Here is a 24,328-nt window from a genome sequence, read left to right on the forward strand (position 1 = left end):
GGGGTATATTTAGATGGTCTCCAATTAAAAATTATTTATACTCTACATGAATTTATATTCACCTCTTGAAACATGATCTGTGTTGAGTTATTAGTATCTTTTTGGTGTTGCAATTTGTTGTTTGTTTTGAATAATTATTGCTAGATTGCCTTGAACATGCATTAGGAATACTGATCCATTTTTGTGATTATATATTAAAGTCGTGGTAGTCCAGGGGGTAGAGCATTGGACTGCTCACCGTAGGGGCCCAGGGTCAATTCCCGGGAAAGGCACTCAGGGCACCCGTAGCTCCACCCAAGCTATGTGGTTTTTTGGGTACCTGGTCTTCCTGAGAAACCAGAACCGGCACAGTGAAAGGAACTGACCCCCATACCCTGATGTGCGAATTTCACATGCCGTTAGGCTTAGTACTGAGTGAGCTCTACCATCACCTGCCAAACCGACCTTTGGGTTGATTACTGTGTTTATGGTTTCTTTTGTATTAAATTGTGAAATTAAACCAAAAATTTCTAACTATGTACATATCTAGAAATGAGGCTTAGTATATAGTAGTTCAAAAATCATTTGAGTTATACTCATGTATGGCATTATATTATTCAGTTTTACTACAATATATACTATATCAAAGGTATGTTTACTCAAGAATTAATTTTGGAAACTAAAATATTTTATGCATCATGAGTTTATGTCATGATGTACAGCATTATGTAATTAACCCTGACAATACCATGAGGGAATGACTTCAGTGGAAATTGTGATGGTAGACCAAAAGCAGGAGCAAGTGTTCACTTTTGTCTTTTTAATAATGCCTGATGCATAAACAAAATGGACAATTTTAAGGCTTCATGTTATTCTATTTTAACTCATTGTTATTCAGTTTATTATTCTAGAAATCAATTGAAAAAGTTAATAATTACATCATAAGGGTTAGCTAATGGTTTATTTAGCCATAAATCTCAAAATCTGATTACCAAATCGACTGGTGAGATAAGAGTGGAGAGTAAATGGAAGATGTATAACAAACTGCATGCTTAGTCCTACGTTCTTTCAGTCAGCCACCAGCGCCAAGCCAAATGCCAAGAGAAGAGAATCATAGGGAAATACGTGGGACGAGTTAAACTTTATGCTGAGTTTCAATCGTGGCTTGAGCAAGATAAGGGCTACTATCCTGGATCATCAGTTCCTTAGCATTTGAAATGAGGCAATATCTACTTTATCACTTCATGCTCACCTTGCCCAAAGCTGCTATAAACGAAATTTTGAGTTTTTTGGAATTAAATGAACAGTGGATCTTGTAATAATGAGACATCTACAATATCGCTTGCCATATCTAACCCTCGTTATTACTGTTGGTGATTTCATAATCACTCATTAATTGATTACTATGACTTTTAAGGATGATTTAGCCATCAATGTTTGGGCATTTTTTTCATAGGAATAAGGATATCATTTGGGAAACTGTAAATAAAAATTTATCAAACATTTTTATGAGAATGCTGTTTTTTATAGTATGCATTGTTACAATATGTGACATTATGCATGCACATTTTCAGTCGTATATATCGGTAAATGGAGTCATTTGATTTCATGAACCGTAAGAGGTTACTCCTGAGATAATGGATTGAGAACTTACATAATTAATCAATGCAAAGGCTGAAAATAATAACCTTCGTCCTTTTTGTATATACAAGTGCTCAGTTTTAAAATTTCTACTATGACATAAGAACTGTCACAAAATTACCTATAATCTACATATGTTAGCAAGACTTCAATAAAAATGAGCATGAAAACCTTTGCATGCTCATACAAGCAAATTAAAATGCCCATAACATTTAAATCGTTCAGATCCCAGCCATTAATTTATATTTTTGTCAATAATGCCACGCGACAAAAACCTGTAGCATTTCCTTTAAATAGCATTTATTAAAACTTTATAGGAATATATTGAGAAAATGAGTTGCAGCCCTGAAGAGTAAGAACTACCTAAGGCACTTGACCATTCCTTTCCTCCCAGTGATGATGTAATTATTTTCAATCATAATCCACACTTACCACCTTTGATGTCTCACCACACTTTTTCTGATCCAAATTGGGGCTTTCAGAATCTTGTCTCACTTTGGACCTAAGTCGAGGCCCACTCACGCTAGTGATGCCTTTTCAATTTGGCGACAAAATCAATTAGAAGAGGCAGATTGTGACAGAAGGCATTGTGAAGAAAGGTGATTATGGTTTAATCCAAATCCGCCATCAGGTGATGATATTGCCAGCAACAACACTGAATGCTGTCCAGGGTAAAACAATTGAGCCATGATCCATGACATAATTTTATGTTTTCCATGATCATGCAGATGCTGAACCACTCATAACATCAACAACACTCTTTGAGTGCCTTTCGTAAGCCTCTACTTAACAGCAACAAATCAAAGGGCAGGCAATAGATTATATCATGGGTATTACTTGTTATATTGAATTTCTAGTGACATCAGGTTTCCAGTGTATCTGTAACATTTCTCATCCTTGCTCACCAATTTTGCTGCTAGTGGAGAACATAATTAATTTTAGTTTCCAACCAGAGTTGTCAAACCCAATCTTTACGAGTTCAATCTCATAATTTTGAATGGGTGTCCATAACATCACTTAGATTACTGAAACAAGTACAACGTGCACCAATTTTACATCTCCCCTGAAACCAATATACTTTTTTCTGCACATTTGATTTCCAGTAAGGTAATCATTTAGGGAAGTGCTACTGCCACATTATTATGTAGAGAATAGAATTTTCTCTGCAGTTTCTAGAGGGCATCAATCACCTCTTCACCAAGCTAGGATCTGATACTGCAAGTTGAACTAACGAGGGTCTTCAAGTTTTTGGCACTTAAATGAATAATATTATGACTGGATATTTGTAATTCAACTAACAGGTTATGGAGCAAGAATGTTCATCAAGAATGATTTCTGATTCTCCAACCACATTAGTTTATTCATATAAAACTTTACATAAAGAGGGATGTCTCTCCCCACACAGCACACTGCCTCCACCACCTTCCCCCACGCCCCCTCTACTCCTCGCCGCTCTTCTTCCCTTCTTCATCCTCATCCTCTCCGTCCTCCTCCTCGTCTCCCTCCCCTCCAACATCTCCCGAGAACTCAGCCTCCTCTTCATCATCATCTCCAGCAACCTCGGCATTCTCTGCCTCAGCCCGCTCCATCTGCCGTGCCAGTTCAGCCTCATCCGTGGCAGTGACCACTTTTGGCTGAAATGGCAAGAAGAGTGTAATGACAGAGATGATGTAATTGAGGCATTTAGCAGCATCAGCACAGGAGTACTTCTCATTCAATAAGTGCTTCTTCCCTAATGATTTCAATTGTTCCAACCGTATAGTAACCAAGCACTTGAAACCAAAAAACTGTAATTTATACATTGAGTAATATCTATAAATTGTGTGGAAATTATCGTATATCACCCACTGAATTTTGCATGATGAGGAAATAAATGTGAATCTACAAATGCTGGTCAACCAGTCGTGAGAATTTTCCAAATCACTTTAAAACAAGTTGCCCTGAAGGATCATGCACCTAGAAATAATTGAAGGAAGTCGTAATCTCGATGCCTTTTTAACTGAATGATGAACTTCTATGCAACAAGTCCTAACTCTGATTTAAATAAGTTTGTACCTTGACATACAGGAATTTATGTAGGCACCCAACAATACACGTCAGATTAAATGCCGTGTCATGGCCAAAGCAAAATTGCAAAAAGGAAGATGACCCAAACCCTGAAATGATTCCCCGCACATGATCTCATGCATTGCTGCTTGGCTCAGGAGCAGAGGAGGGATGTGCAGAAAACCCAACTTTGCCTGCGCCTTCCCAGAAAGAATGATGCAACCGGGGAACTAAAAGGCCCAGAGTTGGGGTGTACAACACTACACTAATATTGACTTCAAATTGTATCATTAATAATAATTTGGCCCGTTTGATTGGAATCAGGCAATTTATTTTTTCAATTTTTTATGGGGTACCTTATTTTTAAACCCCCAATACAATTTTGTTATTATTTTAAAAAATTAGTTACATGACCTCCCTTTCTGTCATTCTTCCCGTTCCCACCTTTATCTTTTGTTGATAAATCTATCCAATATTTTCCTAATCGGTTTCTCGCGTAGACATTTCCCAATTTGTTTGACGTTGTGCAGATATTCCAGGATATCTTCCAGTTCACGTCTTTCCTCGGCAAAAATTGGGCAATGAAGGACTCTTGTGTATTGCCGTGTCCTCCTCCATCATACATTTACATATCCCCTCCTTTTTTTCTCAATTTTCCTGAGGTATGATCTAAACTCCCTGTGTCCTGTTAAAATTTGCATTATTTCTTTGTGAGTTTTAAAGTTGATCTTCATTCTTTCCTTCACTCTAGGTAGGAATTGTCCGGTTGTTTTCCCCTTCTCTAATGTTTCCTATCCCGTTCACATTTATCCAGGAAATACGCTCTCATAACCTTTCTGCTCCTGCTTCACTTCTCAGCTGGAGACAAAGTTACATCTCCTAGAGTGGCCTCTTCCGTGACTTGATTCTTCTTTCCTCTATTGAGAATGCTATTGGCTGTATCCTGATTATTATTAGGGGAAATTCATTACAGACCATATTGTACCTCCCGGATACTGCAATTAGGCAAGATCTTTGGGCCTCCACCTGTTTCCTCTGGATTCTGCTGTAATTAAGCCTCTCCCCCTACACCTCACAGCCGTATGCCAATATTGGGATGGTGATTTATTCGGTTTTATATTTCTTAAGCTAATTGCGGCAATGCAAAGTCTGTTTCTGCACACCCTTCTTAAGTTGTTAAATATTTTCTTGACCTTGCCTGCTGCATAATTTGCATGTTCTTGGAATGTTAGCTTGTCATCAAATTCAATGCCCAGGTATCCAAATGTGGAGGCTCTTTTGACGTTTTGGACCATAGATTTTTACAGTTAGGTTTTGTAACAATTTTTTCCCCAACTCAACATATTTGGTCTTATTAACAGAAATTTTTAATTTTACTTTCACACTCCATGACTCCACTATATGGCAACATTCCTTGGTGGTTTTCTCTATTTCTCTCCTGGAATTTGCAGGCATTGTGATCACAACATCATCGGCATAGGCTGTCTAGGCAGTTTTCAGGAAGGGGCTGATTCAGCAGATCATTCATGGCCATGTTCCAAAGATAAGGACTGAGTATAGATTCCTGTGGTACCCCTTTTGTAATGTTCTTTTCAATTTCCAAGTTATTTAGTGTATTTTGGTTGTCCTATTCAAGAAATAATTTATTAAGTTCTACTGTTGGTCCCGGGATTTTATAACTTTTGAGTCGGTTTATGCCACTGAAGCCACCATAAGGAATCAAATGCTGATTTGTAGTCTACGAATTTGGCCACCTGGTACATAAATTTATGATTTTTGATTTCTAGCAATAGTTTCATTGCAGCGGCTGCAGTGGATCCACCTCTTCGGAATCCAAATTGGCTTTTGTGAAGTATAACCTTCTCACCAATTGCTTCTTCAATTTTCATTTTGATGATTCTTTCGAACATTTTCCCCATTTCAGGTAGTAGTGTAATGGGTCTGTATGCCTTAGGATCGTAAGGATCTTTTTCTTTAGATTAAAAGATGGTGTATAGGATATCCTTTTTCCATGCTGCAGGTAATTATTTGTTTCTGCAACAGTCCCGTAGCAATCTAGTTAAGTAGTTCAGGATAACCGGCTTGGCGGCTTTGATCAATTAGGCATTTATGTCATCAATGCCTGGGGCCTCTCTCATTTTCATTTCATTGATCATGGTTTCAACTTGATGTGATATCCATCTCCATACTTTGCACTGTTAGTTTCACTCTTAATTACTTTCTGTTCTTCAGTTTAACTTTCTGCTGTGTCATCCGGTACTAGTGTGTTGATAATATTAGAAATGGTTTCACCCAGGAATAGAAGCTCCCCTTTGGGATTGGTCTTAGCTGAGTATGTTGGCAGGATTTAAAATTTTTGTTAATGTATCAGCCAAAATTTTATGGAAGCGCATCATACAAAGAAAGATTCAACAGAAATTGCAAACATGCATATTGTTAATGCCTGATTCTTATGTCAGAAAAAAATTAGCAGTTTCATCAGCATTTGCATGCATACGAAGATAGGATGAGGGTTTGACTGGCTAGTTTGCATATCAGAAAAGATTTGCAATGGTGGAAGGCATTATTTGGTGGAACTCCTTTGTGATGCATAGGAAATGAAACACACTGCTATTCAACAAAATATATCTTTTCTGCAACCAGTTTCAATTGTGATAAGCTGAATCAAAACCAGTTGCAGTAAAGTTATACTTTGAGTAATAGCAGAGTGTTTCATTTTCTATGCATCAGAGAAGATATGTTTCATTTGAATGATGAAAACCCTTAGGGCACACCATAGTGCCTACCTCTGAATGGGGAACGGGGAACAATAGGAAGGTATGATTAAAAGTAAAATAATGCAAAATTAATTTAAAAGTTATAGGTGTTAGTGGAATACAGTTGCTCCATTGAAGCGTAACTTAAAGGTCACAATTGCATCTACATCTACATAATACCCCGCAAGCCGCCGAAAGGGCGTGTGGCGGGGGTGTTAGGTCACCAACCGTAAAAAAGAAAAATACCACATGCAAAAAAACAACACGGAAAATTACACCCACAGCAGCGCACACACTCATGCAAAAATCCCTTCATCCAATACTCATGCAAACACATATACCGCAAAACAACAAAAAACTGCACCCCAGGATGCAGCACGAAAGCCATCCTACAACACGCAAGCTTTGATTGTATTTTGGTGAAAATGCACCACGAAACACTCTGCCCCCAAAGAGTCTTTAAAAGGCAGGGAATGCGACCCAACGTTGCAAGTAGCAGGAATTTCCCCCCGCGGAGAGGGACGAGGGATTGAAAGGGAAACTTAAAAACAGATGAATTGCTGGTTGGTTTGACAAATAAAAATGGTTCACTGGCCATAGAGAAACATGGCATGGAACAACTATGGGCTACTTGAGGTTTTCACATAGATGAAAGAAAATCCATGCACACTCCAGAGGAATCATAAAATTAATGCATAGATGGATGCTACTTACAGCCATTTGGATCTGAAAGACTCCTCCCATTGATGTTATTGTCTCCTCAATCTTTTCTATGGCATGACTCAATGCTTTCAATCCATCCTGCTTCTCTGGAGTTGATGTAGTCATCACTATCAATGAAATGAAAACACATATTTTATTCTCAGGTCACCAACTAATTTAGGTATACGAAGGAGGATAAAAGGACAAGAGTTAAAAACAAAAGGATCAGTAACAGTGTCATTGTAAAGGATATCCAAACACAGCTCCAATTTGTTGCATAGATGCACAGCTATAAGGTGTGATCTATAAGTTCTAATGACATAGAGTGAGAACATGAAATAGTATCGATGTAGACCAATATGTGTCGGTAGGTATATCCAAAGCAGTGCCGAGCAAAAAGTTTCAGCTTTCTGGCTAATTCAGTTTGTTCTATGCACACGTTTGCATAAAGGTCGAATAGTGTCTCCACATGAATTTGTCACTGGATACAAACAAAAGAGATGTGCAAAAGTTATGTTTTTAACTTGGGAAAAGAGAAATTGTAACTCATGAAATGACCCCTGAATCATTTGGTGACAAGTCCTCGAGTCACATGCTAATGTTCAAGAGGTTTTTGCAAAGTGAAGCCGAACATTGGCGGATGATGATGATGAATGGTTTGGATGACCTTTGTTTACAACCATGTCTGAAATCATCACCTAAGCACACCGAATCATGTGCAAAGATTATCTTCCGACTGCTTTAAGCACTTCTGATTAATTTTCTATTGGGTATGACACATGCCGGCACATTTACAGGGGTAGAGAGTGAATCTGGTATTCAATTGCAACATTCTGAGATGCCTTCAAGAGGATATTCAAAGAAAATGTCCTCAGTTTTGGAGTGAGTTACCTCATGCATCATGACAATGCACTAGCCCACAATTAATTCTATATTTGCACACAGTTTTTGGAAATTAATTTTACCTTACACACTTGATTTCGTACCCAGTGACTTTTCCCATATGAAGTAAAATTAAACGGTCGCTGCTTTGAAACTGTAGGATAGATAACATGCTTCAGCGAGTGCTGTGAGCAATAAATGGGATGACCATGTCAAAAAACTTCTGGCACTAGAAAAAACACTTTAGGCTTGCACCTAGTATGACTTTACCCTTGGATGCCGCATCAAGTTGGACAAAAGGCATACCATTATGAGGGTGGTCATCACTCCCAATGGAGCAACTAAGCATCAAGTAGGAGCACCCAGCTCAAGACTGGGCGATGCTCTACAAGGACTCCCTTTCAATGAGTTGTCCAATACAGATAGGTGCTCTTTGATGTGGAATGTGAAAGGTTGAAGGATTGCATGAGTATAATGTGATGCCCCAGATTTTGTTAAGCATGAATGAAATTGAAGGTCTATGCATGGAAATGTGTGCAAATAACATAATTGATATTGATCTTATAGAGCAAGAAATTTTAACAGATCTAATGCCTTGATTGCCATTACAATTTGTGAGGACAGTCTGAAAAGATTCTGATCTAACAAATGAATGAGAGATTTTTTCTTCAAATCTATTTTGAATTTTCAACTTAGTCCCCTTTCAAGTCAATATACTTTTCCCAATTACGCTCTTTTAACTTTTTGAACCCGTTCCAAATATTACTGTATGTTTTTCTCACAAAAAATAGGTATTAGCGTATGCGATACCAACTCAAAGGCTCAACACAAAGAGTGGAATTGGAAGTTCTTCATGGTAACACAAAGAGTGAGTAGGCGCACTGTCCAGATGGAAAAAGCCCTAACTACTTCTTCAAATGCAGTCATTTTTTTGGCATTTCTACCTTTGGCTATCAAGTAACAATGCGCAATACTCTCCTGTTATTATTTTGCCTTTTGAAGACAATATATAAACTTCCGTGACTATCCTAACATAAATCGCCATCACCTTCCCAGCCAATGGAACCATCTTTGCCTTTTTCGCAGGAGAGTGTCCCCTTTACAGTCCACTGTTTTCACTGTTCTTCTGTCTTAGGAGTGTACTGGTGGATCCAAGTTTCACCCACAGTTATGAATAGACGAAAAAATCCGACTTGCTTTGCTTAAATCGCTCCAACAGGGCACCCTTGGCAATCTTCAGTTGAATGCATTTTTGGTCCTTAGTGACCAAACACAATATTTGGATAGCTTACGTATGTCCAACTCTTCAGTCTATACATGACGAGCACATTCTTCATTCTTTTGATATGCTCATAGCCTCTGCTACGTCCCTAACCTTAACTCAATGGACTTAAAAAGGCTGTAAGATGCTCAATTTATCCTTTCCATTAACTCGATGGTTGTCCAGTAACCATTTGGTGAACTTTTCTGATGTTATCAGTGGTTGTCACAATTCTTGGTCATCCCAAATGGTCATCATCAGCCAAGCTGCTATGGCCACATTTAAATAGAGCTGCCCACAATTGTGCCATTTTAAATGATGCTGAAGTGTCCCCGTACACATCTTCCAATTCTTCTTTGATTCACATATGCATATTGCCTTTCGAGCACAAATATTTCATGATAGCTCAAGCTCAATTTTTTCCATTTTCACAAAAATCCTCACAACGACTATCAAATGATTGTCAAACAACAACTGAGCATCTGAAATGGCTGAACTTTTGATGAGTACCTTTCAAAGCATGCCAAAAACATTCATTCCCCAACGTTGGTTGAAGAGTACCGCCATCTTCATGTTGAGGTCAGAATCTTTTCAGACATACCACGTACAGTACATTCATGTACAGGTTTGCTTACAGTTGAAATTCATATTATAATAAGATGAGTTTTTTCAAGGGTTATCACTGCAAGAAATGAAACTTTAAGCTACATCATTTTGATCCAGAGAGCATACAGAAAAGCTCTATGTGGAAATCTCTGGCATCACCAACATCAAAGAAAGCCAAAGGGTCTGCTTTCTGAATAGGCCTTTCTGTGGGTAAATTTATGGTCATATCATTCTTAGATGTTCAGAGAATGGTGCGCGGGTGTGCTACCAGCACACAAAACTGTAAATGGAGCACACTATGAGAAGAGGTGCACTGAGAATTCTCCAAAGCCATGTCACCCACAAAAGGCCACATTGAAAGGAAACAGGCTGGATGCTGCACCAAGATACAAATGTTGTTGCTGAATATCTTGCTTAAGTCAATGAAAAGTGTATTCCTCATCCTCCCCATAGTCCACAACAGAAAAGAGTTAATTATGGCATGAGGTTTCTGATTATTCCTAATTTCAACTATTGAAGGGCAAAATCATTTAGAGTTAACCATCACGAGTTTTAGTCAGCATCCAAAACCACAAACAAGAGCAGAAAATTTTAAGTCATTAAGGTAAATTAAGACAGGGAGGCATTTTATGGAAACTGTGAGAAAATCTGAAGATTGGCATCAACCAAGTGATGATCTGAAAGGAAAAGAATGTGACGGCACCCCGAATGAAACAGACAGGTACATCCAAAAAAGAAAGCAGGGAATATAACAATGAACTGCAATGGAAATCGTCAAAAATAAGCATGACGGCAGAATCAAAATCTTACACCTTTGAAATAAGCCATACCTCTCTTATTTGAAATTATCCAAAGGGCTAATGGCCCAAAAAAAACACAAATTCCAGCAGTTAATAAATATCCGAAAATACAACAAGACAAACATTAGGAAAGACAGAAGTTATGATTGCATCCCATTCTACTTATTTTAAGAATTTTACATCAGATTATTACTAGCTGCATAGGAAAAAATTTTGTGGAAAATAATGGACAAAAATGTCTTGCAATTGATAACTTGCCAAGAGCCATAGCCTATGTTTTTTAAAGTAAGCATACACTAATGTGTAAACCCATCTCTTTATACACAACATAACGTCCACAAAGTATCTGTGTTATTGTGCGGTGTGGGGTAGGTAGAGGTGGGTGTTGCACGCACCATAGAGTGGTGGAGCTATCAGGTTGATGCGAATGGGCATGTCCTCAGTGGATGTTGCAAGGCCAGCCCGCAGTGCAGTCTTGACCGCATCAATGCCCTCGTATCCATAGCAGGCCACCTCCACATCTGCTCGGATCTTAACTGCCTGTGACGTCAGCTTCTGCTTGATATTTGACAGCAGCACCTCTTTCGTGTGGTCATCCAGCCCGCACTCATCCAAGACAGATGGGTCCCTGAATTGAGAAGTACAGAGAAATTATCAGGGGATATTTGAGGTCATATATACCAATAGGGTTGATTTGCTAGGAGTAGGATTTTCAGAGAATGGCAGGGAAAGACGAGTGTTGGGAATCCCAATGTCAGCAATAGCCTACTCGTAGCAAAAGGCACCAAGAAAGTAGACTAATCCATCTGATGAATGAACTTTTCTATACATATATAGCTTTATATAAACAGAAATAGATACAGCCCCATCTATATATAGATATATATGGCTTCCAAACATTAAGGGAATCAATGACAAAAACTTCATTGACTTCCATATTGATGATACCTATTTGTAAGTATCCTCCTTTAATTAAAAGGTTTAATGAATGGTCCCATGGAAGAGAAATACTTTAGTGAAAGCATATTAATTAAACTTTGGATTCTAAGAATTATGAGAAACACTGAGGAAGGCCTGTTTGAGAATTACTCCCTTTGCTCTGTAACATTGATGAGGTACTTAAAAAGTTATTGCGTAGTAACAGAAGCATTAACTTCCATTAAAGGAACAGTCCCAAGACATCATCACACCTGAATTAGTGGTAGCTATTAGGGGAGGCATCCTTTAGCTGATGTCATTTGTGCCATAGGAAAGGAGGATGTGTAAAGGGAACCCGGCATTAGCATTTATGAAAGGTACCAAGGGGTCTCAAGTTTAACGTCCCATCCAACGGATGGTGTACTCACTCAAAGTGCTCTCCACAAAGCACCTCAAGTAGGAATCTGGATACCACTAAAAATGATCGGCCGCCCACAGGATTCGAACCCTCTGCGGGAAGCCACTACGTTAGCCACTGCGCCATCCCAATCCCCATTACACCTGAATCAATATTTTATGTACATAATACAGTTTGTTCCCACATTTATCCATGCCCAATGTCCCTTTTTTCCATTATAAAAAAACATTCTAATTTCAGGTAATACCTTTCAACTATTAATTGAAAGGATGGCATTGAAATAATAATTCTCACACAATCTACCCTCTTCTCCCAAAATCTTGGGTCGATTTCTCAATATTTGAGTGAATTAAAGCCTGTTTACTTTTCCTTTCAGGTGCATGGCTGTTAAAGGAGTAACTGCTGCTCCTACACGAACTATTCATGGATGAAACCAAGATATCAACTTCTACGAGAAGGACGAGCAACATCAAATATCATGCTATAATATGCTTGGAAAGTTATTGATGACCTCGAAGGTTTTCAAATGCCATGTAGGCTTGAACTTTCTGTAGAGAGAGATGAAGTAGAACTTGACCAGATGCAATTTATAAGAAGTTTATAAGATTCCTTCAGTTAGATCAATTTTATAAACTCTAATAAAGAATCATTATGTTGCAATTCTCACTTGCGCCAGCAAGAAAGTATTTAAAATACTTTTTATAGTAAAATGAATTGAAAGGACTAATTAAAGAGACATACTAGTGTCAGGCACCAAATTATCCAGAGCAAGGAAAAGATTGCATGAGTTAATGGGTGCAAGCAGACAAAAATTGTAAATCAATTCTATTTAGTTTCTAGAGAAAAGGTAAAATCTGTGGAGGATTTAGTCATCCAAGCAGTCCCAAGTTCTGTATAAATTTGATTGGTAATAAAGTTAACTGTGGAAGCTGAAGCTTCCCAGATTTTAAATAATTGGCATACTCATTGCATACAAAAATCACGCGGTCATTTTTTCCATTCTATGAACAAGTTTAAAAGCCACATAAAGACTGTGTTACGTTGGCAGAAAGTTTAACACATGAAAACTAAAATCAGATCCAGTTTATCATTTGAATCTGAATACTAATAACCTGCTACTTACAAAACAGCCTGCTTAAAGAAGTCGTAAGCGGATGCCTTTTTCTTCATTTTCTTTTCGAACAGCCATGCAGTCTGGTCATACAGCTTTTCAAGTTGCTCATCACTTTCAAATTCCAGGAGTTCCGCTACATGTCTTAAGATAGAATGAACAGCTTTTGCCTTGGCATATCGCTCTGTGCACTTCTCTACATCTTCTGGGGAAACTCTTCTTTTACTTAGATCAATATACCCTATTTAATGACAAAAATAGTCAGTCAGTACTAATCTACTGACGAGAAAGCATTTGGATAGGGTTACTACACTATTATTGTTTACTCTAACCAGGTGATCAAGATGCAAGAAAACATGAAATCAATTGTACGTAACACAAGTCATCACAATGTAAGATAAGTCACATACTACACTAAGTATATATATTACAATAGGCCATACTACTGAGTATTTACACATTCTTTCGCAGAATAGAACATCTTATATAGTTCAGAGTTTAACTTAATGACTACCAACACTCAATTTCATTCAACGACTGGGGCAAATTATTAAGTAATTTGATGCCCTTTCCCTTGGGTCCATCTTACAAAGCTTTAGTTCTTACACAGGTTATATGTATATCATTAAAGTATGTCATCATCTCAAAATGCATATCAACATATTTCTTATGATATAACCATGCACTTCACGGTATGTTTTTTCAATCACTGATTTTTCGACTTAAAATTTGTATACATGATAAAAAGAGTAATTTCATTTCTTCGAATGGATGGGAAATCATACGGTTTCCCAGGAACAATTCTCATTGCCATTTTTTTCAAGCTTAAAAACATTCTGTTAACAAGTGATATTATCCCCAGCAAGAAATACTATTGATAACGTAGAATACTAACCTTTTTCTCGGTCGACTCTTATTACTACAACAGGTTCAGTCTTTCCCACTCTAATCAACTTATTTATAGATCTTATTCGACGCCTGGACAACTCAGAAAGCAAAATCATTCCCTCAATATTGTTATATTCCAACAAATGCACATATGCTCCCATTTCTGCAATGCTTCTTACATTCACCATAACAACATCTTCAACTTCTGGATATTTGTCTTTATAAAATCGACACGAAATCGGCATTTTGAGTACTTGCTAAGAATCTTACAATAGAAGTCCAAATTCCCTGTAAACAATCATGTCAGGCATAAGGTGAATTATATCAGAGATAGTAAAATACTAAGTAAGCTATTGTACAACTGCAATGCTCAAATAACAACTCAGTACTTATTAGGCATATATAACATCTAATTATTCTTACAACTGCCAGGAGATGATATTTTTAACAAAATATTAAACGTAATCCATGTGACACTTTTGCCGGATTATATCGTCAGTCTTCTCGAATCTACTCTAGCAGAATTAGTTCAATACATTTCCGTATAGATGCCACTGCAAAACACGCTGCCATGCAGCTCTCTGACACAGGATTATGCTAATAGTAGACTCAGAATTGGTATTCAGAATCGCCGTCTGAAAGTCACTGCCGTTGCAATCGCTATGACGTCTCCTCATTGAGTACGTATATATTTCGATGACGGCTTGCAAATATTTCTTTTGCTTATGTCATCGAACTATTCTTTTTACTGCGTTCCCGAATTTTTCTTGTGTGCCATATAAATGTATTTGTAAACTAATAAATTTTCACTGCATAAAACTGCATCTGAAGTGGTTTCATTGAAAATCTTCCTATAATTTAAACATTTTTTCCCGCGATGTTATCTTCCACTCTCATAGTTTGCATTGTTTTTCTTCATAATTTAATTCTCCTCTAAAACATGTATATTTATTCATTTACTTCAGGACTAAATAGACATATTATTCAGTGTCAATTTTTCCTTAAGAATAATTTGTGATTCTCTGTAATGAAGATTTCTGGTATGGTTTTTATGAATTGGATTAGTTTATTAATTCTTTCTCTTCAGAAGGGTAGTCCCTAACTAAACCTGAGAGAGGTGACTCTATACTCGTATGGTCGTTTGTTCCTCTTTTCTTATATTTTTATCGAGTATTATTGATCATTAACTTTTTAATTCAAATTCAGAGTAGAATCGATTGCCCATTTTGAATCTCCCGCACATATGGACAATTGCTCTAGTTCTTTCAATGGCCTCTTGAAAAAGTGGGATGTTAGTATCGCAGTGGTAAATTTACTACGCAACCATTTATGCACGTAATTCCCATCTTTCGGACCGTTGGTTTCCTTGACTTTCGTTGCCTGGCGTTGCCGTTGACGGAATAGCCGTCCGTCCGTCTGATGGTATTTGTTTGAGGTGAGGTATTCCTCACCCATAATAAAGAGGTTGGGAAATTTCAATTTATTTTATGTTAGAAGTGAATTTACACTATTTTTACATGATAAATGATACGGCTGCTTGCTCCGTTGGGTATAGTAAAGAAAAACGTGTTTGTCATTTCCAGGGAAATGGATCGGACAAAGTCATTAGTCATGTTTGATGTTGTGTTGTTATGTGCTTAGTGTTACATGTTTTGTTTATTCTTGTGTGAAATTACTTTAACAGGTGTAGCAACCATGTCCGGTGATATGGCAGATGATAAAAAGGTGAAGTAGAATCCCTGAAATCGTTTTTGTCAGTCCATCCGTCAGTTTTATTCATCATTTATAACTTGTCGTTTGCTTTATCAGGAGGAGGAGAAGGCGTATGGAGGATGTGAAGGGCCTGATGCAATGTATGTAAAATTAATATCGTCTGACGGGCATGAATTCATTGTGAAAAGAGAGCATGCCCTGACCTCGGGGACCATCAAAGCCATGCTCAGCGGACCTGGGCAGTTCGCAGAGAATGAGACGAATGAAGTCAACTTTCGTGAAATACCGTAAGTTATCAGTGAGAATTGTGTTGAAATTCTATTATTCTGTATAAATTTAGTGAAATGTCTGTCATGACCTCGTTGTTCTGTCCTAAAACATGTTGCTCTGTATGTCAACATAGGTGCTGTCGTGAGTATTCATGTTAAAGGATTATGATAAATTTTTCGGTGCCAAAGAGACTAAATAAAATAAGTTTCCGCCTGGGTATTTGGTAATTCTAGTAATTCGCAACACCCTCTGGAAAGAATCAAACTGCATACTCATGGTGTTAAGACGACAGTCCTATACAATTTTGCATAATGAGTTGTGATCTTGGCGTGCACAACCTTGCTACAATTTATCTCGTACCTACAGAATCGGTTTTATTGTATTTGTATTAATTGAATTTGAGCCTGTCTAAATATTCATGCTCTTAGGAGAAAGCGGAAAAAATACCCCCTCATGTATTCTATTCCTCAAGTACTGGCAACAGCTCATTAACGTTTTCTCTGCTTTGTAAGCGTACATTGTTGAATGCCAATTTTAGGAATTAAATTGTTTGATAAAATTGGGTCTGTCTGTCATAGGTGTAATCCAAGATGAAAACAAGAGAATAATATTTATTTTTCTGACCAACATAGTATGTGAGTTTGTAGAACTAGATTGTTGCCTTTCCAGCCTGGTGATAATTCGTGTTTTATATTTTCTGAGTCTTAGTGTCTGGCGTAAATTAATGGAATCTAATCATTTCATATAAAACAACAACTTTTTAATTCCATTATTTAGTTATTATAATGGCCCAGACGTGAACTTGGAATAAGAAACGAACGTGATAATAATTTTCGTCAAAGCCTGAGAATTTGAATAAATTTATGGTGTAGTTACCAAACTCCTGTTTTTAATTCTAACATTTTATAATTCAGTAGTTCGTACTTCTTGTATCTCATCAGTTCTCATATCATGTGTGCATTTGTTTAATTCATCTTGATTTGGCCCATTTAAAGCTGTAGAGTTATTTTATATTGGTAAATGATTCACTTCAATACTTTTTCCCGATTGATTTTATTCCACTGTAATTCAACCCCCTTTGAATGGTCTTTTAATTTCACTTCATGCTCATAAACGGTGGAATGATGTTTCAGTAAGTGTATTTAGTCCTGTGTGACTTCATAGAGTGAATTTGGATACATTGTCCATCCTTGGAAAATATTGATTTACCATGTATTTCTATCTTAAAATTGATTTTATCTCAGATTTCCAGTTTTTTCATAATCTCCAGGACATGTCAAGGTTATCAGTTTAGCATAATGCCCAATAGGGTAAGGCTAGTTTGATGGAAACCTCAAATTTCGTAATGTCTTGATGCACATCAATAGTAATATATTCATGGGTTGGCTATGGCACAGAGTTTTTAATTGTTATCAGAAATATATTTCATGCTAGATATAATGTGATCCTTTTGTGTTGGCAGCGTTAAGAAATCTATTGCAGTAGTTCTGTGACACAGTAGGTCTTTAGTTACAAATTAATTGAATCCAACGAATTAGGTATTATAATCCCAGAAAAGTAGGGTTTAAAATTGAAATTTGAGAATTTCGGAGATTATTGTGATATTATTTATTTACCAAAATAAACTCTGGGTTCTGATTATCTTTAATGATTTTGCTCTAGATAAATATAAGTTAAAAGATTTCTCTTCATTTGAAATTATCTCTTTTTTTATGAAATGTCGCATTTTTGTGTCAGCCTTATGTTAAATGATTTTATTCCGTATCTGATATCACATCATTTGATTTTAAATGTTGATATACCTGCATTGACAAAAGCATGATTCTTGTCTGTTGGCCTATTGACCTCTTAGTATCTTGATCTCATGTGGTTACTTTTTTTCTCCTTTTGGCACCTGTGAATAACTCTTTGATGTCCATCTGCAGAAAGAGACGGCATTAAATTTTAGTCTATTCATAATAATTTAGTTGCTAAGATAGAATGAAAATAAGATGGACTATAATATGGGGAGGCGTAGTGTCCTTGTGCAACTATTCATGTTTTCCAACTTGGCATCCTTGGCCTATCACCTCCATTGGTTAGACACCACTTCCCCTCCCCCAATGTTTTGCCTCTCTCCGCATTGGAAGTCACACAGCAGTATTGTTGGTGGCTGTTATTCGTCAAACCCACCAAAACTCCCAGGGCTGATGACAACTGACTCGACATGCGAAGAAAGTTGGGACAATCGGGAAGAGGAGAATTGATATTGGGAATTATATTAATGGGAGTAGATTAGGTGCTGGAAAATGATGGACAGATGGGCAGTGACTATGCTTTCACCATTGCAAAGAGATTCCCCCAAGCGGTGTACCATCAAGTTCGTGTGCAGCGAGTGTCGCTCACAAGACCATTATTTTGTATGACTAATGCCAGCCACCTTCTTTCCTCAATAGATTAAGTCAATCGTCTCCTGGAATAGCACAAGTTAGCTGGTGGAGGGGATTTCAAATGAAATAAAAAGCTCCTGCATGGCCATTTAGTGAAATATGCACAAGTATGTACATTGCAATGGCAAAAGGTTGCCATCAAAGCCAACCTTTTGCCTTCAATGTGGCTTAATTCCAAAGGAAACCTCAGTACTTCACATGAAGGAACGTGGAAGCTTACATTGATTTGTCCTTATGCCAGTTGATAGTCAAAGCACACCGAAAACTGAGCAATGGCTCTAATGCTCTCTAAACTATAAAATCTACTAAACAGGAAATGGCCATTTAACAAGCTAAATGCTACATCATTTATCCCATTTTGGAAATTCTGGGGTAATTGCTATTTGTTTCCACAAGGCAGCTGTTTCAAATGAATTCAATGAAATCTCATTGAGGCTAGAGAGTAATATTAAGGGTTGAACTGAACTTGATACAGTGTATGAGAACCACAGAAGATTGAACATTTTCTTGCATAGGGTTGTTAGCCATTGAAATTCAAACAATGGAATGTATGATGTGGGTCAAGAAGATCAGCTGTGGCACTCACAAAAAGGAAAATGTCATTCTTCTGTGAACTCCAATGGAAATCTGAGGCCATTGAACCATGAATCTTCATGTCCCTTCAGAACTAGAGTAAATATACTAGTCCCTTCATCCTATGCTTCAAATCCTGCAGTTCAACGTTTAGAGTAAATGGCATCATATCTATCCACGACCTAGATATTCTTCCGTTAACCCCACCCTTGGAATGGCTATTAGCAAATCAATACACTGTTTTAGGCACAAAAAGTAATTTGATGCCTTTCTTCCCATCTCTGTTGCTTTATTTCACCATTAGTCTGTCTGCCAGTTTTTGTTTTATGGTTAAAAAATTAAAGTATCTTTCATTTGATTTACATTAGAATCTTGGCTTACTGTAACAACTGGAAAACATAAAAATTTATTGCATAAATCATGATTAATTTCCATGATGATAAATTAGCCATGGTTTTCCTGCATATACAGGCGGGCATACCTTGACAAATTCTTTGTCATCATCACTGTCACCACTTAAGAAATTATAAATCACAGTAATTGCAAGTGAAATAGAGATAGCTTTATTGATAAATAAGTCCAAATTCTTTTCAAAGTGAAAATACACAATTGAATGGCAAAGTCAGTTTAGATTTTAAAATTCTTAGGACTTATTGTAGAATTTGATAGAGAGAATAAATATATTAATGATATGTAGGTATTTTTGAAGATAAAGTTTTTGCACTCCCCAAATTTTGCCAAAAGGTGCCCTACATTCCATCAAATATGGTAAGAGTTGGCAGTTTGGCATTTTTTTCCCAGTCTATATCTGCATAGTGGCGTAAAATTTAAGTCTGTGCACAACTCAGAATTTTTCTCGCCTCACCCAAATTTTTTCAAGAATAAATGTTCACCTTCTTAAATCAGGATACTTGTATGCCATGAAGTGATGTATTTCTAAATACCCAGCATGTATTCATTACAGTAGTGACAATAAATTAAAAACTTTTCTCTTTGTGTTGTGAATTAAGTGTTAGTGAATTAAGTGTGTAGTTAAATTTTAGCATTCTTGTTGGCATGAGGTAGTAAATATATTTTCACTACATTAGTTTTTGGTATTTATTTAGAACTAAAAGTGCATTTAACCCTGGCCGATCTTATTAGGTTTCTGAGCAATAGCGGCCTGTCCCTGGGATCCGCAGTTGGTGTTCTCAAGGTCAATCAAGTCCCTCATAAATTTTTCATGAACAAACAACTGTTATGTTGTTCCTGCAGAGGTCAAGGATACGTATAAAGAGTATTGAGCAGCAAAAGTGTGCTAGAATTTGTAAAAAAGAATGTAAGCATACAAAATGCAAACAATTTATTCAAAATGGACACAAATAATCTTAATTGCCGCTGAAATTCCATCAAGTTGTTTTGTTTACTTTTGTAAAAACAGCTTTGTCTAAATTTGACATCAGATTTTTTTTATTTCCAATAATAATTTCATTGAAATACAGAAATCGGCTAGGACTGCTCTGCAAAATTGCTGTACATAACATCAAGATTATACTGTAGTTACTTCAAGTAACCAAAATGAAGAAATTACTCACTTTTCAAATTAATCGTTTAAAATAATTTACTTTGCATTGAAAGAGAGCACATGTTTTAATATTAGTTTGCGAGTTTCAGAAATGATCTGCTGTCAAATCACCCACACTGTGTCACACTTATAGTTCAGTTTGTTATCAGTCTTATTAAATGGATTTAACTCTATGTAGCTCAACAAATCTCAAACTGTCAACATGACATCGAGTTATTCATTTAGTAGTAGCAATTGAATTTAGTATAAATTGCTTGACATTGAAGATTTCCATGTGGATGTGACTATTGGATTGTACAGATCTGTAGTCCTGTGATAGAATACTGGGCCTTGCAGGGCCAAATGCATAACAGAGAGAATATCCAGGTCTGTTCTGGTCATTTTTGGATTTGGCTTTAACATTAAAATGCTTAAATAAAAGGGTTTGGTAGTTTTCAGTATTCCCCTGACAAAGATGTGTGGTCTGGATCCAGTTCTGGGGTAATAGATGATCAAATGCTGCTGTAGATCAGTTACTAAAATTGTAATGGACATAAATGCCAGTTCATGCCAAGAGAATTAAAGATAAAACGTTAGAGTATTTGAGTTAAGAACTTCAATATAATGCAATCAGTTAAGATATTCTATGGGAAGTCATGTAAGGTGTTTATTTCTAGTCTTCTGCCATGGTAAGGCCACAAAAATTGGGGTTTGAAGTCTCTCTACTGCAATATCCTATTGTTTATAATGTCTACAATTTTCATTTGGAGCTATACTCCTTCTCAGATTCACCTCTTATGATATATATTTTTCCTGACGTTTGCTTAATTGATTTGGATGAAGGTTTTGTTTTATTTTCTGGAAATACTTCATGACAAATCCCTTCCATTCTCTATTTACAGGTCTCATGTCCTGCAGAAGGTTTGCATGTACTTCACTTACAAGGTTCGCTACACCAACAGTTCCACTGAGATCCCGGAGTTCCCGATTGCACCTGAGATTGCCTTGGAACTGCTCATGGCAGCCAACTTCCTCGACTGTTAACTCCTATGCCTCTCCTCTATTTAACAAGTGATTATAGAATTTGATTGCATACACTAAAATAATCATTGTAAACTCCTAATGTGCATTTTTGCATAGAACCCTTTGATCGACAGACCCCCTACGGGTCTTGGTCCAGTGGCTTGATATGGTACATAAGGCATCCAAAGGAACATTTTCAAAGACAAGTTCACTAAATTATTCCATGCATTACTAGTAGTAACTGCTGAAGCCTATTTTGCATAATCATAATATATTACTTTGTTATGTAATATACACTGCTTGTTTTGAAAGCTGAGTTAACAACACCAGCTTTGGTTAGGCATGTTAATTGTAAGGGAGATGTGGACAAATGCTATAATTTTCTGCTACTTCCAGTTTATGTTGGAACATCTCATTTAATAAAAATCACTGGACAACTATAGGATGTTGCAGGGTTATCTCTCAGCATTTGAATCGAATATGATTTGTTCAAGTTTTTCCAAGCATAGAATGGAATTTTTAATTGATTCTTTCCCACTTTGCCCTCAAGTCACTTAAAAACTTTTTACAGTTCCAGCAGCCACAAGAAAACAGTCCTAGTGCTCCAAAATATGTTACACCACCACTCAATAAGGGTGCATTTTCCACCTCCCTAGTTAGTCTACTAATTTTTTAAATGGGAGGCACTCTGAGCCTTTTCCTGGCTGACACAATAGAGGTGACTTGAGAAAGGTTAATAAAGCTGGCCCTCTTTTCGTTGATGAAATGGGTTATGCTTGAATGTGCTCCACAACTTTGCGGCAGAGTCATCAACCACCCATGCTTAATGATGAATGTTTTGTCTCAAATCAAATTAGTCAAAATGTTGACTTGGGCTCGGAGGTGGTTTTTCAGGGATGGGGGGGACTGTTTGTCCATCGGAGGGACGTCCTTTGGCCAATTCACGGGAATGACAGTGCCTTCGCTCACTGGGGTGCACATCTTATGTGGCCATGGCAGGGTGTGAATTGTTGTTAATCTGAATAATGTATTTGAGTAATGTGACCTGCACTTAATATATTAAAATTTTGTAAAAGTACTTGTAGGAAATTCTTAGTGATTTATTTATTAATTGCTGCCTATTATGACTTGCATTGTCCCATGTCTCCTCCTTTCAACTGCTGCTGTTCTAAGAAATGATTTTGCATTCAAGTCGCTAACAGACAAACTGGATGAGCTTTTTTCCACAAAAGTGTTTCTCTCTCAGGTTTCGTATCTAGATCATACACACACACACACAAACGGCCTTCTCTTGCTGTTGGAGTGCTAGTGGGATTTACCAATGTTTGTGCCAGTGATAATTGTCCTGTCATTGTTGAGTGTATATGATTTGTTTCTTTTGTGCATTAAGAATTGTAAATACATAATAAAATAATTCACTCTTTGACTCTATCCACGCCCTGGATTATGAAAACATTTCTCCAGAGTTGTGATGCTTATTATGTATTGCGTGAAGGAGCTGAAAGAGCTAATAGCCCTGATGCTTTACGGTGGAACAGTGGCTCATTTGAAGGTCTCCAGTTTAAATTCGGTATTGGGCCTGATGTTCTACTTTCATGTACATAATAGTTTTTCTTCGGTTGTATTCGTGGTGTGATGTCAATTAATAGGGAACTTAAAAAAATCAAACCACTCCAGCCCTTTAAAATTTTTTTCACAGCAATCTCTTGCCCCTTAATCCTTATTGGTGTACGACGGTAAATTTTGGAGACCCAACTTCTAAAGCTGAGTCATGTATAATGAGTATTGCACCAAAAGCATTCGGCATTTTTAGCTCATGAGATTATTGAAAAAATGTGGCTCTTAAGAATAATCAATTATGGGATAGCTTGCAGGCGATCGTCATCGGCTGAGAAATTGTTCTACTTTTTGCCAATGTGCTGTCTAATTTATTACAGATTGCTAGTTCTTTGCTTTTTACAGTCATTGTCAGAAGTGGTGTCGACTCCTGGTTCCATACTCTGCATTATTTCATCATCAGGAGGGTGTGCATTCCCAAATTGCGGTACCTTATGTTGAAAGCTTTGTTTCTGTGTCCAGCACACAGGAAATTGTGACCAAAGCCCTGAACAATGCACATGAGCACACCATTGTGTACCCACGAGAATTTGGACTTGATGAGAAGTTGGAAGGGATTTTCAGCAAAGCAGTACATGAAGGGTGGATTACTGGTGAAGGAAAAGGGCGTTTACTTTTTCTATGTGGAGATTTCTTTGGGAAGAAGGATGCTTGATTGTTTAAAGAGTTGACCTGCCCACCCATCATGTAATGAAGCCAGGCGACCACTTTAATCTTGTCCTTCTGAATGGATATCCCTTGGACCCTGAGCATACACGATTGATTTCAATGCCACAATTGTTTAGTGAAGTATCTGTAGCTTAATATGTGGATATGGTGTTAAACATATCTTGGATGGGGGGTTGTGTGCAGAAGTTAATTCACTGGAGTGTATGTACAAGGGGATGCTCGGTGCTTCTCCTGATTCATGATCAGATTTCACTGTGGAATAAATTTCAGAGAATAAACATTTTGTTTTGACATAATGTTGTGTATTGCATTATTGGAGATATTCCAGAAAACCTATGTTTTCCCCAATCGCTTTACAGAAGTACAGTGATGGTCGCCAAGGAACCAAACGCGACCATTATGACGGCCTGTTTTAATTAATATTATTTTTGGTAGTTAGCGCATTTTAATGAGGTAGAAAATGCTAATGTTGTCCCATTACAG

General features: G+C 37.2%; 3 protein-coding genes across 7 annotated transcripts in view; 2 read left to right on the top strand and 1 right to left on the bottom strand.

The window, feature by feature from the left end:
- Positions 1-12,963, top strand: part of LOC139693498 (reticulon-4-interacting protein 1 homolog, mitochondrial-like) — a 51,768-nt gene extending 38,805 nt beyond the window's left edge. For all 4 annotated transcript variants that reach the window (XR_011702055.1, XM_071591680.1, XM_071591681.1 and 1 more), the window contains one exon: positions 12,386-12,963. Coding sequence is in view for 2 of the 4 variants with exons in the window: in XM_071591682.1 (XP_071447783.1) it covers positions 12,386-12,440 (55 nt within the window). In the remaining 2 variants the exon portion in view is untranslated. The remainder of the gene's footprint in view (positions 1-12,385) is intronic.
- eIF2alpha (eukaryotic translation initiation factor 2 subunit alpha) lies at positions 1,514-14,515 on the bottom strand. The gene is made up of 6 exons (XM_071591683.1): positions 14,432-14,515; positions 14,016-14,296; positions 13,133-13,361; positions 11,069-11,301; positions 7,137-7,252; positions 1,514-3,254 (listed from the first exon to the last, which is right to left on the bottom strand). The coding sequence occupies exons 2-6, from the start codon at positions 14,251-14,253 to the stop codon at positions 3,060-3,062; spliced, it is 1,011 nt and encodes a 336-aa protein (XP_071447784.1). The 5' UTR covers positions 14,254-14,296; positions 14,432-14,515; the 3' UTR covers positions 1,514-3,059.
- An 853-nt stretch (positions 14,516-15,368) lies between these two features.
- On the top strand, positions 15,369-24,141 carry EloC (elongin C). 2 transcript variants are annotated; one of them, XM_071592830.1, is made up of 4 exons: positions 15,369-15,472; positions 15,693-15,733; positions 15,818-16,008; positions 21,439-24,141. In XM_071592830.1, exons 2-4 carry the CDS (start codon positions 15,704-15,706, stop codon positions 21,578-21,580), a joined length of 363 nt encoding a protein of 120 aa, XP_071448931.1. In that variant the 5' UTR covers positions 15,369-15,472; positions 15,693-15,703; the 3' UTR covers positions 21,581-24,141. The 2 variants fall into 2 exon arrangements, with proteins under 2 accessions (XP_071448931.1, XP_071448932.1); XM_071592831.1 differs by having other exon boundaries at positions 15,369-15,443.
- Positions 24,142-24,328: the final 187 nt, after the last annotated feature.

This window comes from Hetaerina americana, unplaced genomic scaffold, assembly GCF_022747635.1.
Source record: "Hetaerina americana unplaced genomic scaffold, ioHetAmer1.1.p SCAF_5, whole genome shotgun sequence".
In the NCBI taxonomy this organism is placed as follows: domain Eukaryota; kingdom Metazoa; phylum Arthropoda; class Insecta; order Odonata; family Calopterygidae; genus Hetaerina; species Hetaerina americana.